Source organism: Podarcis muralis, chromosome 2 (genome assembly GCF_964188315.1).
Source record: "Podarcis muralis chromosome 2, rPodMur119.hap1.1, whole genome shotgun sequence".
NCBI classification, from domain to species: Eukaryota; Metazoa; Chordata; class Lepidosauria; order Squamata; family Lacertidae; genus Podarcis; species Podarcis muralis.
This window is the reverse complement of record NC_135656.1, coordinates 26938627-26958127: the sequence shown is the minus strand read 5'-3', so window position 1 is coordinate 26958127 and position 19501 is coordinate 26938627. Positions and strand designations below refer to the sequence as shown.

Below are 19501 nucleotides of genomic sequence, written 5' to 3'. Positions count from 1 at the left end.
TCTAGACTATTAGATCTCAGAATACAGAAAAGTGCAGTGTCTTCCCAAACTCCTGTTTCCTTGGGATATCCCTTTTGCCTGCAGGCTCCTGCTCTTCCTTTTTTGTTGCACCTGGCTCAACATATCTGATCCTTGCAAGGTAAACACTGGGGCAGCAGCAAGCTAGCACAGGTAATCCACACAGCGGCAAGCCAGCAAAATTGGGAGTGCATGCTGTATAAAACCCCCATGCAAATTGGTACCTATTTTTAGGTGCCACTTTTCAGCTCCGAAGTGCTGTTCTGGCAGCATGGGAAGATGCCTTTGTGCAACTTCTAATCACCCCAGGGAAATCTCCTCCCCATTAAGAAGTACATTATCGCCATGAAACGCTTTCGAAAGCAATTGGTAGAGAGCAGATCTTGGGTACAGTCCTGCTTTTGACAAGGGACATAGCAGGCCAAATGGTTCCGACCCCCTCTTTCACACACCTTTTATGATATTTGCCTTGGCTTCCTTCTGTTGATAGCACTGCTACAAATCACTCTCCCCATGGTGAACTATCTCTATCCTGGTAGTTGTATTTGCAAGTCCTAGCCATGTGACTAGGATATGTGACTGGGGCAATTTTCCCAGTAGTGATGTGTGGAAGTGAGAGCTGGACCATAAAGAAGGCTGATCGCCGAATAATTGATGCTTTTGAATTACGGTGCTGGAGGAGACTCTTGAGAGTCCCATGGACTGCAAGAAGATAAAACCTATCCATTCTTAAGGAAATCAGCCCTGAGTGCTCACTGGAAGGACAGATCCTGAAGCTGAGGCTCCAATACTTTGGCCACCTCATGAGAAGAGAAGACTCCCTGGAAAAGACCCTGATGTTGGGAAAGATGGCGGGCACAAGGAGAAGGGGACGACAGAGGACGAGATGGTTGGATAGTGTCTTTGAAGCTACCAGCATGAGTTTGACCAAACTGCGGGAGGCAGTGGAAGACAGAAGTGACTGGCGTGCTCTGGTCCATGGGGTCACAAAGAGTCGGACACGACTAAACAACAACAAAGCCATGTGACTCTCTCATCCACATCTAGTTTTCCCTGTCCAGGTTCTTGGAGACTATGGTGGGGAACATGGAGAATGGCTGTATACTGTATTGACCCAAATATATGCTACACCCTAAAAATTGAAGGGGGGAGAGAAAAAGAAAATACCAGGCCTGCTTCCAGGGGAAGCCGCACCACTTTGCCAGTGGCACTGTTACCCCACGCTTCCAGCTGCTCTCTAGGGGCCGTCAAAACAAGGGGGGGAGGCCACCTCCTTTCGTTCTGACGGCTCGAGGGAGGTTTTGGAGTGGCGGGTGGCCGCACTCCCGAGCTGCTTCAGTGGGGGTGAGCTGCCCCGGTTTGCCAGCGGCATAAGGTCCCGGATATAAGCCGCACTTTAACTTTTCATGATCAGAATTTGGGGGGGAAAGTGTGGCTTATATTCGGGCCAATGCGGTAATTGGGGGCAAATTGCACGGAGAGTCCTTGCAAATGCTGGATGGGAATCATCACTGGATATGGGGAGTCCATTTTCAGAGGCCTCCCACATGGTGACATGCTCAATCCTCTGACTCTAAAGCAGTCTGCACAGCCCATCACTTGTGGCTTGCTCGAAAACCCTCCTGTTTCTGTTTTTGCAGTCTCAGGCAGTCCCGGCAACTGCAAATACTTGACACTTACTTAATCCTCGAGAGCTTCTGTGCATGGTTGGCAGGTTGCATTCAGCTTGGTACATCACAAGTTATGTGTGCATTTGCTCTAAGAGTCAGCTGAGCTGCTACACTTGCCATGGGGACCAACATCCTTGTAGGGAGCATGTAGCTATTTCATGTAGTAGAACACATCATGTGACTCAAGCCATTGTCATGGATGTACGGGAATACCTGTACATGTCGGATGTCATGTGCAACATTCATGTGTTCAGTTCCACTAAATTCACCCTGGGAATTGTTAGTGGGGCTGTCTAGATGGCCGCAATACCAAGAATAGTAGAGCTTTCCCCTAATGTCAGGCTTAAAGTATTTGTACAGTACAGTGGTGCCCCGCAAGACTAGACGAAAGAGTTTTCCGTTTTTTGAGTCGTTCCGCAAGACGAATTTCCTTATGGGCTTGCTTTGCAAGATGAAACGTCTTGCGAGTTTGTTTCCTTTTTCTTAAAGCCGCTAAGCCGTTAATAGCCGCTAAGCCGTTAATAGCCGCTAAGCCGCTAATAGCCGTGCTTCGCAAGACGAAAAAACCACAAGACGAAGAGACTCGCGGAACGGATTAATTTCGTCTTGCGAGGCACCACTGTATTGCGATCTGGCATATCTTCTTAGGACAACTGAACTGCCATCTTGTGTAGAATAAGTAAGATTGTTCCTTTTAGTCAATTCAACCAATTCAGCTTTTAAAAAAAAATTATTTATGTCGTGATACATATATGAAACATTTACATAGTATTACATATACATTATATTTGTAAATTCACATTTCATTATGTACCAACATTTAGTCATTTCTTATTTGCTTCTTATTTCTTGTCCTATGTCTTCCTTCCCCCGTGCGTGACTTCCTTGTTTTTATTTTATAACTTCATTATTGTGATTGTAGTTTTGTATCTTGATAATTAAACATACATTCTTGTATATCTGTTTAACTTAACTTTGTGAAATCACCAATTCAGATTTTTTTTACACCAACAAATGTGGTGTTCTGGGACCACTGTCCCCATGCTATCCTTTTTAAATTCAAAGCATAATCTGGTGCTTCTCCCCTCCTCTCCCTCTTTTCCTGTATCTGAGCCATGTTTGTGGCTTTCTTATGGCTGGTCCAGCCAGAAGAACGCAATGCTTGACTGCATATAGTGAAGTGCCGCTTATGTGAGATGTGTTCCTAGAAAGAAAGGGAAGCAGCTGAGTTGTGAAATGATGTCTGTAGGATTCCCAGATCCTACTTCCCCTAACTCTTCAGTCAGCTCCTCTAACCTTCAGTGGACTTTGGGAGCAAAGTTTGCTCTACATACATTACATGAGCAGGAGTCCATTGTTAATATCTTGAGTGGGGTGGGGGCGAGCAGGCTGCTGCTCTAGTAGGGTGAAGAGACACTGAGATGGCAAAAAGGGGAAAGAGTTGTCCTGGCTCTGTGATGACTGCCTGACTACTCTTGAAGGGTCCTCAGTGAAGAAGATCCAAAACACCACGAGGAGACTTGAGGGGGGAGCAGACAGACTTAATGACAGTGTTGATAATAAGGGATGCCTCTTGCATTCTATGGGATGCTTATATTCTGCTTTAAGCAAATTTTGTCAGTCCTTTGGGGGCCGCATACTTACAGTGTCTTTACTGGCCAATGTGGCTTCCATGTGTCTCCCTCCCTCCCACTGACTAGATCAAGCTTTCCAAACACAATACATTGGGTTAACACAATATTATAGACTGTCTGACCTCGAAACTGGCCACCAGCCTGGCTGCCTGTTTAAATTTTTTCATAATGTCTTGGCGTTCAATGGAGCTTTTCTTGGCAGATTCTAATATTAGGGGATGGTTTGTTAAGCTTCACTTACCCTCTAGCTTTCTCCATGTAACAGCGTGATTGTCACAGGATCCTGTCTCAGTTGTTGCTCAACTGCAGATGGAGACAAGAGGCTCCATTCTTTTCTCCGTCACCCGCCCCAAATAAAGAGGTAGAAGGGGGGAGTTGCCCTTCTCTTGCTTTACTTCTAGATCATGAGACTGGGCAGTAAAGGAAGTGTGCAACACAACAACCTCCAGGTATGTCTCATTCTTTGGATCATTGTGGAACGTTAAACTCCAGCTAAGGAGAATAACATCTTTCACAGTTGAATTTTTTGCGAGAGAGGTCTCATACAAAAGGCAAAGGCTGCTGTGGTTGAGTAGGAAACTTCTTCATCCATCAGGGTAAGGAGGCTTTGGTGCAAGACTGTTGAGCTGTCCCCTAGCCATAAGTGCACAGGGCAATGAGTCCAGAATGCTTTCGCATTATCCCTAATGGTATTACAGTATAATACTCTCTTAGAATAAAGTCTTTATTAGATGGCTCCGGAACGTGAGATCTGTGCATTTCATTATGGATGATTCGACTTTCCTCTTCAGATAAGTGTGAGCATATATGTTAGAATTGGACTAAATGTGGCTAGAAACGCCCATACTTCATTAGATTTATTACCTGCCCATCGCCACAAGTTTCCAGAGTTGGGCTTGCAGCAGTCCCAAAGGTTTGATTATTGCATTCATTTTAAATGATAGCTTCAAACAGCTTTGCAAACATTGTGTCTTGCAGGCTCTCGGTCCTATAAGCAAGGTAAATGTTGAAGAACCGGTGTTGAGACCTAGAACTCAAAACAGAGTCATGATCTGCATTATTCTGCAACCTTGCACTGTGTGTACCAGTCTTGTTGAGAAGTGCTGTGATGCATCAGAACCCTTTCGCTTTCTCGTTCCACTTTCTGCCCTTCCCTAGCACAAACAATGAGTGATAGGTGAGCAGGGAGACCCCTGGGGGAAAGCGGAGAAGGCAAGGGGATGCAGCTCCGCAAAACAGGCTGAGCATAGAGGGGGAGGAACAATCAGGCAGCTGGAAGAAGACTATGGGAGAAATCCCTGTGGCTCTGCTACTGTAGAGTGGAGAATGTCAGTTCTCATTTGCCCACATCTGAAATCCTCCCATGTCTTGATGGCAGATGAAAGGGTATGAGAGTGGACCATTACAGACAAGTAACTCTTTCTGCTTCATGGAGTTGAGCACTAATTTGATTCACTTGCTGTAACTCAGATTGCCATAAAGGTGAGAGATTTGCATGGCATGCAGACCTGAGTTCAAATCCTATAGCCTTGCCTTGTGCCATTTTTCTGTGAAATGGGGCCACTAAGGCCTAGCTCAGTAGCTTTTTAAGATAAATGTAGGCAACAATTGTTAAAGTAAAAATGTATGCAAATAATAAATTTTTGCTTCTTCTACTAGACAGGTTTTTATTGATATATATAGCTAAAAAACAAATACAGAATTGTAAACAAACATGACGTGGTGTATCCCACCCCCCATCCCTCTTATAACATATCAGTTGTTGTTGTTGTTTAGTCTTTTAGTCGTGTCGGACTCTTTGTGACCCCATGGACCAGAGCATGCCAGGCACTCCTATCTTCCACTGTCTCCCGCAGTTTGGTCAAACTAATGTTGGTAGCTTCGAGAACACTGTCCAACCATCTCGTCCTCTGTCGTCCCCTTCTCCTTGTGTCTGCCATCTTTCCCAACATCAGGGTCTTTTCCGGGGAGTCTTCTCTTCTCATGCGGTGGCCAAAGTACTGGAGCCTCTGCTTCAGGATCTGTCCTTCTAGTGGTGCAGGTTATTAATATGTTTCTACTTCCCCTTACAGTATTCCTCAAGACTTAATTTGATCTAGTCCATTTCTGCTTTTGAAGAAGGCAAAACTGTTTGGCCTCTTCATTGGAAGCTTCTGTGAAATCAACCAGCTTGCTTCATATGATCTGCTGGGCAATGACTGCATTGTAGATGCATTATATTGAAAAGGAGCCTTGAAGCAAATGTCTGGCTCCAAATCCCTCTCAATGTTGACTCTTCATACTTAACCATAAACACTGACACCCCCTGAGTCACAATGCTTGCAGGGCCATTCCTAAGGTTATCACTGGGACAGATTTTTCTATTTACCTAGCCTAACTGGTTCTTCCCCTCCACCCGGTCACCCATTATGTATCTGGCGATGGGTGTTCTGTTTTGTTTCTGTAGTTCTGCAGTAGGCAGATGGAGTTGTGACTCTTTCCTGTCTGGGAGAGACTGCAGTGCTAGACTCCCTAGTTTTCATCATTTGCTCTGAGTAACTAATTATTTTGTCCGTACTTGCTTATAATGGGTTATGTCACTAGGAGAGGCTCCCCTTGAGGCGTTTTTTCCAAGGAAGTTGCATGCACTTGTTGAAACTCGGGGAGGGGAATATTTAATAGTAAGCATAGGAGGTGTCTTTGAAAAGATGGGGGTTCCTTTCCCACCTGATGAATGCTCCAATGGTTACAATACAAAAATAGATGTGTAGCCTACGTGGATTGCTGTGGTTATGCACTCTTTCTCCTGTTAGCTGGCTGGACTGCAAAGGAGCTGGTCTTTTCTGGAGCCTCCCATGAGTATTACTTGCAAGAGCTGAATGTGCGCTATTGAGTGCATGCACTCCTTGAAACAGCCTAAGTCCAGGCGTGCCATTGCACCAAGAATTATTCGAACTTTCTGGCCCATGAGCACAAGCAGGATTTTGAGAGTGTTGTGGGCGCCATTGCAAAATAGCTGGGATGGGGGAGGCGTGCCCATTTATAAAATGGTGACTGCTGTGTGCATGGCCAGCCGCACAATGCTTGTTTCAGGGAAAGCACATTGGCAAGGCAGAATACAGTGGTACCTCGGGTTACAGACGCTTCAGGTTATAGACTCCGCTAACCCAGAAACTGTACCTCGGGTTAAGAACTTTGCTTCGGGATGAGAACAGAAATTGTGCGGCGGCAGCGCAGGCCCCATTAGGTAAAGTGGTACCTCAGGTTAAGAATGGACCTCCAGAACGAAATCGTGCTCTGGCGGTGTGGTGGCAGCGGGAGGCCCAATTAGCTAAAGTGGTGCTTCAGGTTAAGAACAGTTTCAGGTTAAGAACAGACCACTCCAGTGCTCATTTTATAAAACACTTTAAAAAAGGGGGGGGAAAGTCTGTCAGGCAAACCACACATTCCACAGAATGCAAACTTACTTCCTCCCTCCCTCTCTCTCTCTCTCTCTCTCTCTCTCACTCTCTCTCTCTCTCTCTCTCTCTCTCTCACACACACACACACACACACACACACACACACCAGGACACACTTTTTCTCCTAAACACCCATGGCCTGCTCCATTTTTCTCCCTTTGTCCATTAACACGGTGGGGGTTTGGGGAAGGGGGGCAGGGCTTGCAGTCAGGCATAGATGCTCACTTGAAATCTCAGACTGGACATGTCTGTTGGCAGCATCCCATTATAACTGTTCCCTCTGCCGGCGGTGTCCAATTAGAAATGTTCTTCTTCTGGCAGCTGGGTGAAGAGAACATGGCTCTAATTGGACACCATCAACAGAGAGAACCGATGGTTCTCTACCCCCTCATTTCCATGCCTGCTGGCCAATCAAAATGGAAGGAGTATCTAAGCAGCCGACACTGGGATGAGTGAAAAGAAATTCAAGGTTGTTGACCATTGTAGCTCATGATATGACCTAGAAGGGGTTCAAGAGCCTGGTAGGTCTCTGTGGTCTTGTTGGTACCTATGGGCACCATGTTGCTGTTCAGGACATTAATAATAATAATCACCCGCCATTCGCCAGCAGATCCCTTCCAGTTTAAAATTAAAAACAGTTAAAACAAGCACAGCAATAGGATGGGTCCTGGAAACAAACATCTTGGTAAAGAGGTTTGTGTTCAGCATTCACTGAAATGCAGGTTGTCCCTGGCTTGTATATTAAATAGGTAATTCATTCGTTAACAAATCTTTATACAGAGCCCAGAATATGCTGAACTGCCACCTTAAGGTAAAGGGACCCCTGACCATTAGGTCCAGTCATGGCCGACTCTGGGGTTGCGGCGCTCATCTCGCTTTATTGGCCGAGGGAGCTGGCGTACAGCTTCCGGGTCATGTGGCCAGTATGACTAAGCCGCTTCTGGCGAACCAGAGCAGCGCATGGAAACGCCGTTTACCTTCCTGCCGGAGTGGTACCTATTTATCTACTTGCACTTTGACGTGCTTCCGAACTGCTAGGTTGGCAGGAGCAGGGACCGAGCAACGGGAGCTCACCCCTTCGTGGGGATTCGAACCGCCGACCTTCTGATCGGCAAGTCCTAGTCTCTGGTTTAACCCACAGCGCCACCCAGGTCCCTTGCCCTTAAGGGTAGAGGATTGGTATTAGCCAGTCGCAATTGTCTGTATTTTTCTTGTCTTTAAGGCGATTATTTGGGGTTTAATTCTTAGCAGAGATGTGTAAAAAGTGGAGGGGTGGCGGAGCTATGCCCCTACAGTAGTAGCCTGGGTGCCACCACTTGTACCACTGGGTGCGGACGCATGAGGTGGCTGCTGATTAGAGAGCAGCTGCCTGTTTCAGATCTCATGCTTGGAACCCTGTGCACATATATAGCCTGGGGCTGTGGAACACAGAATTAGGCTACTATTCAGATCAAGCTACAAGGAGAACTCTGTGTGCCTTGAAGCACTTCTTGGATCCATCAGAAGCCTCTGCTATTCATTGGTAATCAAGATTATCACAGAAGGAGAAGCCTGCGTTTTCTGTGATGCGGGTCTTCCAAAGCCCACTGTAGTCTCTTGAGGACAGAGCTTTCCAAACTGTGTCGCACAAATGCTCCCCGCACTCCTTCTGGGGCTGGTAAGGGGTTAGTTTAACCTCCAGTTTGCTATGAAACTGAATTACTGTGCCGCGAAACGATGTGTGTCTAAACGGTTCGCCCGCTGCCTCTCCCCCGCCCCCTCCAGCTTTAGGGTGGCTGAGCGGGAGGAGGCAGGCAGACTCCAGGGGCCCGAGGGGCTTCCTTCACCGCTGAGCTCAGTTGGTTAGTGTGTGGTGCTGATAACATCAAGGTTGCAGGTTCGATCCCCCATATGGGGCAGCTCCCTATTCCTGCATTCCTGGGGATTGGACTACACAGGATCCTCCGCGTCCCTTCCGACTCTACAATTCTATGGTTCTATGAATCATTTCCCCTGCTTTACTCTCCACCTGACCATTCCCCACCCGACCACTATATAATGCCCCTAGTGAACCAGCTTTTAGTGAAAAATGCATCTAGGGGAAGCATAAGCTGGTTTTTTTAGGTTGCTCTTTTTCTAGAGTTTTGCCAGGGGCAACTTTGTTCCTGGAGATCACATCAGTTCAAACAGAAAAAAAGTGTTGCGTCAGCAAAAAGCCCAGTTCAGCCATGATTTTTGTTTAATTTTGCCCCTGCTCTCAGCAGTCAGCTATTTAGTCCTCTCTCGGTCTCTCGCTATAACAATATAAAAATACAAGATTAAAAATCATTGGTGACATCAAATATGCCTTTTAAATCTGACACAAAAGGCACCCAAGGACCCACCACTGCTTTAAGAGGCTTTATTTTAAAAGAAGCTTCAAGCAGGCAAGGCAGGAAGAGAAAGGTGCATGGGAGAAAACACAGCCATTCCAGTCGATCCAGTTGTAGCCACTTACAAAGGGGTTTCTGACCTGCCCATGTGTAGCATAGCAGCTCTGAAGGTCAGCTGGCTCAGGTGGTCTGTGATTGACAGAAGGGCACTTGCCGCATTGGGGAGATGGACCATCGCAGTGCTATTAACAAAAATACCCCCCCCCCCCCCCCGTTTCTGCTAGACAGAAATCTTTTCTGGTGTAATTACCTCTCTGCTTTGATGTGATGGCGGGCAGGCTGGCTGGTGTAGGACACGACTGTGTGGTACCCAAATCCTTCGAAAACAGGAGCTGAGTGGTGACATCTGCTAGGAAGAAAGCAGGGCCTCTTTGTTCTCCGGCCCTCTGGCCGCCTACTCCAATACGGTACTTGGGTTGAGTGGCAGAGTTTGAGCTGTGTTCTCAAAAGCTTTGAGTCTCTATTAAAAATAGATTTTTTTTTATTTGTAACCATAGGAAACCATTTGTTTGCCAAGATACCATAAGCAGAAAATTCAGTACCTCTATCCAAGTTAATCTGCAGGAAATTTTCAGGTAGGACCTGTGCCTAGCTTTTTAAGCAGGCTCAGTGTAGTTCTACCCCGATTATAATACATAAGCCTCATGAAAATGATTAAGGCTGCCATCAACATGGTTTTAAACTAAAGTGGTACCTTGGGTTAAGAACTTAATTCGTTCTGGAGGTCCGTTCTTAACCTGAAACTGTTCTTAACCTGAGGTACGACTTTAGCTAATGGGGCCTCCCGCTGCCGCCGTGTGATTTCTGTTCTCATCCTGAAGCAAAGTTCTTAACCCGAGGTACTATTTCTGGGTTAGCGTCTGTAACCTGAAGTGTCTGTAACCTGAGGTACCACGGTATAGTGGCAAAACTAACTTTGTATATACTCTTAAGGGGTTTTTGTGGGCAGGGGACGTGTAATGAGAGCTGAGATCCTCAAAAAGCTCAACTCTGCCAGTATCCATTTTGTATTTTTGTGTATACAGTGGTACCTTAGGTTACATACGCTTCAGGTTACAGACACTTCAGGTTACAGACTCCGCTAACCCAGAAATAGTGCTTCAGGTTAAGAACTTTGCTTCAGGATGAGAACAGAAATCGTGCTCCGGCAGCGCAGCAGGAGGCCCCATTAGCTAAAGTGGTGCTTCAGGTTAAGAACAGTTTCAGGTTAAGTACGGACCTCCGAAACGAATTAAGTACTTAACCCGAGGTACCACTGTAGTTGCACAGAATAACCCTCCCAGCCCCCCCCCCCCCAAGCTCTGCCAGTTGCCTACATGTAGCTCATTCTGCAGAGGTTTTGCAGCCTGATCTAGATTGTTGCACTGGGACTTCTTGGCTTTCACAGCTAGGAATGGGAGCTACAGCTGAAGCGAGCCCTTTTGAGACTGGCAGAGTGAGCCTCCCATATTTGTTTTCATGCATCCTCTGATTTGAACTTCTCTTCCGCCTCCTGAAAGCGTCGGTTTCAGCTGGCTTTTGTAACTTCAGTTGAAATGAAAGTGTGCTTTGATTTGCACCTACCCACTGCTAGAGTTTGCAGACCACAAATTGCTTACCCCCGAATAGCAAAATGCAGAACTTGCGGGTTTTGAAATTGGCACATTTCACACGGGGGCTTGACAGCGTGGTTGAATGGAGAGTGCTGATCCTCAGCCACATTCTTTCCTGTAGGCAGACTCTCTTACTCTCAACCATTGCCAGCATCATTGCTTTTCTGTGAGAATTTGGCAAAACTGCAGCTGCATCTTCACTCTCTCACACACACCCTACTTTCTGTTACTGCTCCAGTATCTTTGCGGGGGGTGGGGAGTGGGGCAGGCTTTCTTCTCCCCCGATGACATCACAAAGGGCAAATTAAGCCAATAATAATATAGTGGTACCTCGGGTTAAGTACTTAATTCGTTCCAGAGGTCCGTTCTTAACCTGAAACTGTTCTTAACCTGAAGCACCACTTTAGCTAATGGGGCCTCCCGCTGCTGCCGCACCGCCAGGGCACAATTTCTGTTCTCATCCTGAAGCAAAGTTCTTAACCCAACTCTGAGTTAGCAGAGTCTGTAACCTGAAGCGTATGTAACCTGAGGGTACCACTGTAATAATTAATTTTATTATTTAAACCCTGCCTATCCAGCTGGGTTTCCCACAGCCAATGGTTTGCCCTCTGTTTTAAATGGGGGGGGGAGTGAATACTCCCACGGCTGATGTTGTGTGCTTGCTTTGACCATGAAGATGCACAGAACCATAGCTGCAAGCTCAGGGGTAGAGCATTTGCCTTGGATACAGGAGGTCTCAAGTCCCTGTCTCCTCAGCATCTCCAGGGTAAGCCCACCTGGGAAAGAAACCAGGAGAGCTGCTTTGCCGGTCCATGGAGACGAGACTGAGCAAGATAAAGAGAAGTTCTGGCTCCATTTAAAGCAGCTTCCCTACGCTGCTTCGGTTTCAATGGAGTTGGCAAAACGACGATAAGTGGTGAAAGTCTGAGCGTACTCCCCCATTTTGTAAGTGGCGAGCTCTTTGTCCTCCTGTATCAACGATGCAAGCATGTGTTCTTTTAAAAGTTTGTGTGTCCGCTGTTGGCTTGTTCCGGATCTGGCTGGCTTCGCGCGCTCTCTTTTGTAGTCCCCTTTCATAGCCTGCTCTGATGTGTGTTTTCAATTCCTTCAGCATCTGTGTGTCTGCTTTCTATTCTCTTCAAAATCCCAAGAGTCTTCACTCCCCTTCCCCCATGTAGCTTAAAAAAAAACCACAGACACACAAACTTGAGGATGCCTTAGCCAGCCTTGTGAACTGCGCTTTTAAAAAAAGAAAATGCAGAAATATGTGAGTCACAGCTTAAAATCTTATACCTTTTTTGGCAGTACTCTTGTGTTCTTTTTGGATGTCTTCCCCCCTTAACTTTAGTCTTCTTCAAAGCCTCTGGTGAACTGTTAGTTCAAAATGACAAGGGTATTTCTTTGTTCTGGTATTCTGGAATATGTTATAGTTCTCCTGTGCACTGTCAAACTATTCAGCTCGTGGTAAGGCAGCTGTTTTGTAGCGGAATGAGACTTGCTACACCACCTCCCCCCCCCTTTTTTTTCTTTTTTTGTTCCAGGTTGGGTACACTCACTGCCCTTTTGGGTATTTGCTTCTAATCTTCATGACTTAAGGGTAACTGTGAAGACATGTTAATAATTGATACAACTCTGTCAATAGCGCGGAAGCTTGCTTTGGATCTGAAGCGGCACAATTATGCTTTAAAAAACTGGAGGGTGGGGACTTTTGTGATATCTACTGTTGTTGTGCTGGGACGCGGGTGGCGCTGTGGGTTAAAACCACAGAGCATAGGACTTGCTGATCAGAAGGTTGGTGGTTTGAATCCCCGCGACGGGGTGAACTCCCATTGCTTGGTCCCTGCTCCTGCCAACCTAGCAGTTCGAAATCCCATCAAAGTGCAAGTAGATAAATAGGTACCACTCCGGCAGGAAGGTAAACGGCGTTTCCATGCGCTGCTCTGGTTTGCCAGAAGCGGCTTAGTCATCCTGGCCACGTGACCCGTAAGCTGTATGCCGGCTCCCTCGGCCAATAAAGCGAGATGAGTGCCGCAACCCCAGAGTCGGCCACGACTGGACCCAATGGTCAGGGGTCCCTTTACCTTTACCTTTACCTTTACCTTACTGTTGTTGTGATAACTCCTAGAGAGGTCAGAAATGGTTGGACCATGTGCAGAGGCCCCATAGAATTAACTTATAACCCAGGGAAGTTTTAATTTGACAGTGACTGAGAACCATGGCTTGTGGTGCAATCCTGTACCCATTTACCTGAGAGTAAATGCCATTGAAATCAATAGGACTTCCTCCTGACTGGATATGTCTAGGATTGCTATCACTGTAGCACAGTGGAAGGAAATTAGCCGTGGGCCGGTCATTGCACAAGTTGCCTAATGGAGCTGCTTCTTGGCTAATGATTATCCAGCTTATTTCATAATTTGTCTTGTATAACTAGATCAGGTCTTAGTATCTCAGCTTCAGAATGTGCGCTAGCTTGTGAAATGAGGAAGCCAGGCTGATTTGGGTGGTGTGATCTCTTGTTCACAAATCCACACAGGTTGCTGATTTACTTTTGTTTTCCTCTATGTACATACACACTTTTTTTTAAAAAAAAATTATTCACATTATTTCTGGGTCTAAAAACTTTGATACTAACCAGTTTAGCATTATCAGGCTTTTTTCCCCTTTCTATTGCTATCTGAATGTGCACCCCACCACCTTTTGAAAACATGGCTGTTTTAATATGCTGGCTTTTCATTGATTCCTGCAGCTGCATGTAGATGACTTTTGTTGAACAAGTGGGGCGGTTTCTTGCTAGTGGGGTACCGACGCTTCTCCGGTATCAGTAGCATGCTGTCAATACATTGAACTGGAGTGGGGGACACCTGCAAGGAGAAAAGCCTTTCTTAATTATAGCTGCTTTCCCTACAAGCCAAAGGATCCATATAATCAGTGCTAGAATTTCCCTTCTAGTCTGTTTCATTGCCAAAGGGAACTTTCTACCACCTTATAAACACACACACACACCTCCCCCCTCACCCCAAGAAGGAAGAGAATATTTGAGTTGCGGGAGTGCACACGTTTCAAAGAAATTGAATTTTAAAAATTAATCAAACAAGAAATCATTGTTCAATTGGTGAAGTAACTCTATGTGGCAATAGGAAGCCAGTGTGGATTTGCTTCCCTTTAACGACTGCACACAAAAAGTGAATAGTTCTACATTCATATGGCACACTCATATAACCTTTTTAAAACACACACACACACACACACAGAGAGAGAGAGAGAGAGAGAGAGAGAGCGCAAAGCCTTACATTGCTCTAAGCATGGTGCACAGAGAACATTTTACTAGGTACAAGGCATTGGCACTGACCAGTAGGTGCCCAGAGCAACCAGCTGATCGGCATCGATTGCAGCAGTGCTGATTGTGTTGCTGGCAACCATTTCGGCGCTCTCCCCCCCCCCCCCCGCCCGGCACTGCTTAAAGGTAACCTGTAGAAACCAGTTTGACCACAGAGCAGGACAGAAACAAAACATGGGGAGGAACGTGTGTATTTGTGGGAAGTGTGTGTTGTGGGCAACAATAGTTCTGCTTTGCTCAAGGTCCCCAAGAAGTTAGCATCTATACCATGGGTAGGCAACCTAAGGCCCAGGGGACGGATCAGGCCCAATCGCCTTCTAAATCCTGCCCATGGATGGTCCGGGAATCAGCATGTTTTTACATGAGTAGAATGTGTCCTTTTATTTAAAATGCATCTCTGGGTTATTTTTGGGCCCTGCCTGGTGTTTGTACATGAGTAGAAGGTGTGCTTTTATTTAATATGCATCTCTGGGTTATTTGGGTTATTTGTGGGGCATAGGAATTCATTCATTTCCCCCACAAAATATAGTCCGGCCCCCCACAAGGTCTGAGGGACAGTGGACCGGCCCCCTGCTGAAAAAGTTTGCTGACCCCTGATCTATACTCATGCCAAATCTCCTGATGTGAGGAACTCTCTAAGGGGTCACTGACCTCTGTTTCAGATATATATCTGTCAGGAGGCTCTGCAGTCAAATGAGCAGGGCTTTATCTGGAGTGGGAAGGGGCGAAGATGGGTGAAGAACAGCCCTCCACCTCGTGTAAGCTATGCTTCTGAGAGAGGAGGGGTTGGGGGTGCCTGTCTCAAATATTCCTTAGTTTATTGCAAACATGCGCCTCAGCTATGTTCTCTAGGAGCAGACAGGCATTCATTACTGCCTCATTCCTTTCCCTGCCTATGATGGCTGCTCCACTGAGCATGCAAAACTGCCTCGGAGCAGTAAATCAAAAGTGAAGGGAGAAGATTTCTGCGAGCGTGGGGGGAAGGGGAGAGTCATCTTCTGATGCCCCTGTTTTGAACCATGCTTTCCTACCCCACTGAGCTATTTTCATGTAACTCCCTCCCCTAGAGCTTCCAGCACAACTGCCCTTTTCTGGTTTGCATCTAGCGGAGCCGCCCTCGGTGCTGCTGCTTTTTTTGGTGAAATTAGAAGTGCTCATCTCATGGTTGTCCCCCCTTCCATTGAGTAAAGCCACCACGCAGGGCAGAGAATAGTCTTGTAGGAGCAATTACCCTGTGCCTCCCAGGTAGGGCTGGGGAGCATTTTTCAAGGGCCACATTCCCTTGTGAGTAACCTCCCAGGGCTGCGTGCCGGGGTGGGCAGGGCTATAGGCAAAGGTGGGTGGAGCAACAGAGGTGGTTCTTACCTTCCACGTTTGAAATTAGCCAGGCACATTTTGCACCTGGCTATCAGCCACTTGCGACCAAGTGAAGATGCCTGGGCGCCAGGATGGCTGGCGCATGATATCTTCACTATCTGGAGGTGCATGCCTGGGGATCATTGGATCATGACTAATACCACACCCTGTCATTCTATCAGTTATGTCTTATCTGCACAATCAGATTTAATTTCAGGAACCAAAATGCTTCGTCTGTGTAGCCTGAGCAGGAGCAGTGTACAATGTTGTAGTTAATTGTTGTAGCTTGTCTTCCCACTGCCCTGCTTATAGTTGGAAGAATATACATAATGTTATGAATGGTCCATGCCACCATTAAGAAAAAGAGGTCGGAATGGGCCAATATATATGTGGGCTGTCCCTGGATCAAATGACTTTCCTTCTTTTAAGTTCTCAAAGTTCTTAATCTATCTCCAGGTTGTCCTCTGAACCGGCCAGATATTTAGCTAAGAATCAAATCACAGTCAGTCCATCATTTGAAAAATAAAGACTTGAGAACCTCTTGCCCCAAAATGGCAACCAGACATTCCATTTTGGGCGACTGTAACCTTGGTTTAAGGAGCCATTTGGCACCTAACACTGCTTACCTTTGTGCAATACATTACCTTCCAGCCACCCCAAAGTCAGAGGTTTCTATACAAACACACCAACTAGGTAAAAGTACTTGAGGAGGGAACAGAACAGGGTTGGAGAGGGGTTTAGGCATTACCTGAGGGATAGTTTGCAGTTCCCCACCGTAGATGGTGCCCTCTCATGCCCCCATTAAAGGAACAGAGCAAGCAGCACCTCTGTTGTCTTGAGGAGACCTAACCCTCTCTTCCTTTCTTATGTCTGTGTTTTAGGCTTGGACGGTTTGAAGGCCATCAAGAGGCTTGAGGCCTACCTGTGAGGCTGCAGGAGTACAACCTGCTCCACCCACAACTGAACAGGACCTCTCCAGTCCCACCACCCTGACTCCTGTGCAAAAGAGCTCTCACGCTTGTTGCCAAAATGCCTATTTTGAAGCAGCTGGTGACAAATTCCGCCAACTCCAAGCGCCGCTCTCGGGCCGACCTGACGGCAGAGATGATCAGCGCTCCCCTTGGCGACTTCCGCCACACCATGCACGTGGGACGGGCTGGTGATGCTTTTGGGGACACCTCCTTCCTCAACAGCAAGGCTGGGGAGGGGGAACAGGAAGCCGCGGAGGAGACGAGTTCCTCATCCAAACCAGGCCTGCTGTCACGCAAGTTCCGCAGCAGCAAGCGGTCTCAGTCCGTCACCCGGGGCGACCGGCGGGATATGCTGGGCTCTCTGAGGGACTCTGCCATTTTTGTGAAGAATGCCGTCTCCCTCCCTCAGCTTACTGAGAAGGAGACGGACAGGAGTGGTGGGAAGCAACTGCCCAAGAGCCTTTCCTCCAGCCCTGTCAAGAAAGCCCCTGAGGAGAAGACCCCTGAAGAGAAGCACATGAACGGTGCGGCAGCCACTCTTAGCTCTGGGCCCCACAGTCCTGGCTTGGAAGAGCGGGCCTTTGGTGACATAACGGACCTGCCCTTGGTAGTACCCAAGGGCAGCTACGGCATGAAGCACGCAGAGTCCATCATGTCTTTCCATATTGATCTGGGGCCCTCCATGTTGGGGGATGTCTTGAGCATCATGGATAAGGACCCATGGGAGCAAGAGGATTCTGGTTATCATGGTGCAGAAGACCCCCAGAGGGAGGCAGGCCCTGTGGAGGCATTGACAGGCCACTGGCTTGGCCAGGAAAGCAAGCTCCCCCAGGATTCCTTGGTTCAGTCGGATGACAACAGAGCAGCAACCTACAGCCCTGGGTCTGCCCGCAGCATTACCAGTCGCCTGACAATGGACAGCAGCTCCATCTCGAGCGGCGCCTCTGTGGGAGAGGAACAGCGTACTTTAGTCTCCAGGGGACAGAACCAGGGTGTTCCAGAGCATACGAGGCAGGACGCTGCTAAACAGCCGGAAAAGGAATTCTCCTTCATGGATGAGGAAGACGACGAGATAAGAGTATAAGAAAGGTGACTGGAACCTTTACACTTGGCTTGGCTCAAGAAGAAAAAAAAATTCAACAGATTCTGGAATAAATTGTGGTGCAGAAAAAGTTGAATGCTCTTGACCCCCTTTCTCAATCTTCAGTTTTCAACACTATCATTCCGTTAAACAGACTGTTGAAGAAAGATGGTGTTTTCTTTTGCTTAGTTTTCCCTGTTTTGGTGGGGGGTCTGAGACAAGGAGCAGGTGGGAGTGAATTCACATTTAAATGGCCTCTTTAAAATATTTTGGGTGATTCCAGAGTCAAAGGAATAAAAGACAACACTTGAGCATATTTGAAGAAGCATTCTTCGCAGGAGAGAACTCGGAGTGTAATGAAACAGGTTAAACAAAAACAAAAGCACGCCAAGAGTTATTTACTGGCTGTTCAAAGCAATATAGAGCTGAATACTAGAGCAAAGCTCAAAAGAACTAGTTTCCCTATTAATATATATATTTTTCCTTTACATTTTTACTAGTACTTATTATTATTATTTTCTAATTGCCCAGGAGAATACCATTCTGGACCTATCACAACATTGAAGGATGCAATATATTTGTAGAGGGCAAAAAAAGATGGAAGCTTGAAATAACCAGACCCTCCAAATCTTACATGTTTTGGAAGCTAAGCGTTCTCTCCCTGTGGGCAGGCCTCTGGGAAGATCTACAAACGTTGGAATTTACGCTAGAGATTTTGTTCTTGTTTTTTTCAGATCAGAGCTAGAGGAACTCTTTGGGAAAACAGATTGTGGGGGTGTGGTGATGGGAGAAGCACAGCTATTTTACCTTTTGCCTTTGTGTTGGGTCCATCTTTTGGTCTTGTTTTGGGCACACAAGTTGATGCTAGCAATTCTTGGAAGAGCATGACTTAAACACTCCCTGCCCCTAAATGATCCCACCTTTGATGGTGGTTATGTGAAACTCTCCCTGTAGTGGAATGTTTTTGGAGCGAAACTTCGTTTAGCTCCCAAGGACTGTTTAGAATTCCCCAGTGCGAGGTGAATTTCAAGAGTGGCGGTCAGTCTAGCTGTCCCATTGATAAAGAGAAATCTTTCTCTCCCCCCCCCCTTCTGTTTCCAGGCTCTTCCTCCTTTTGTAACACAGACAAGATGTTTGTGTTGTTAGGGAAACTAATGGGGGAATGTGGCTTACCTGCACGCCTACAGGTGTAAATGGAAAGCCCCACAAGCAGCCTAACCTGATACAACTTCATCCTTTCTTAGCTGAGACTCTAGAATATCACCAAGGCTGACCGGAGAACAATGATCTTGGCACTCCCCATTCCAGGAACAATGGAGACTCTGCCCTGCTCAGTTCCTCCCCATTGAAATGGCTTTTAGGGCCCTCCCTCCCAGGTTATTTGGGAGCTGCTGCTGACATTCCTGCCTCCTAGAGTTTCAATTTTCCTTTTTGCCTTCATTTTGCAGGGCATTAAACACTTAACTCCTGCCTTAATTTTTATTTGTTAACTTTTTGTTCATACTGTATATTAGATTTGCCCATCCGTTTGGGAGTAGCTTTATCTCCCTTCTTCAGATTGTGAATTTGTTGCTTGTGTACAGGTGTTTCGTTGGTGCATTGGATGGAGGACTTTTTAACATGGAAGTATGTTTTTGTTTTAAAATTCAAAGAAATTAAACTATAGTGAAAAACAAACAAAACCACAGACCTTAAATCTATTGGAAATGTTTTGTTGTGGGAAGTCTGAATGCAAAAAAGGAAGAACTGGTTAGATGGTTGAACTCACGTTACTAAATCAGGAAGAGTTACAAACCAACGAATGGCAGAGATACCACTCTAATCTTAGGCCTCATTTAAGTGTGGTGCATTTTTTGACACTGTGTCCATTAGGCCAACACAGAAACCACACTTGTAATCTTTCTCTTTCCTTGAATTAAAGGTAAAGGTACCCCTGCCCGTACGGGCCAGTCTTGACAGACTCTAGGGTTGTGCGCTCATCTCACTCTAGA

The 19501-nt window shown here is 46.6% G+C and overlaps 1 protein-coding gene across 4 annotated transcripts in view; it reads left to right on the top strand.

The window, feature by feature from the left end:
- CDC42EP4 (CDC42 effector protein 4) overlaps nucleotides 1-19206 on the top strand; it is a 50554-nt gene extending 31348 nt beyond the window's left edge. For all 4 annotated transcript variants that reach the window (XM_028714012.2, XM_028714006.2, XM_028713991.2 and 1 more), the window contains one exon: nucleotides 16340-19206. In XM_028714012.2, coding sequence (XP_028569845.2) covers nucleotides 16488-17513 — 1026 coding nt within the window. In that variant the 5' untranslated portion in view covers nucleotides 16340-16487 and the 3' untranslated portion in view covers nucleotides 17514-19206. The remainder of the gene's footprint in view (nucleotides 1-16339) is intronic.
- Nucleotides 19207-19501: the final 295 nt, after the last annotated feature.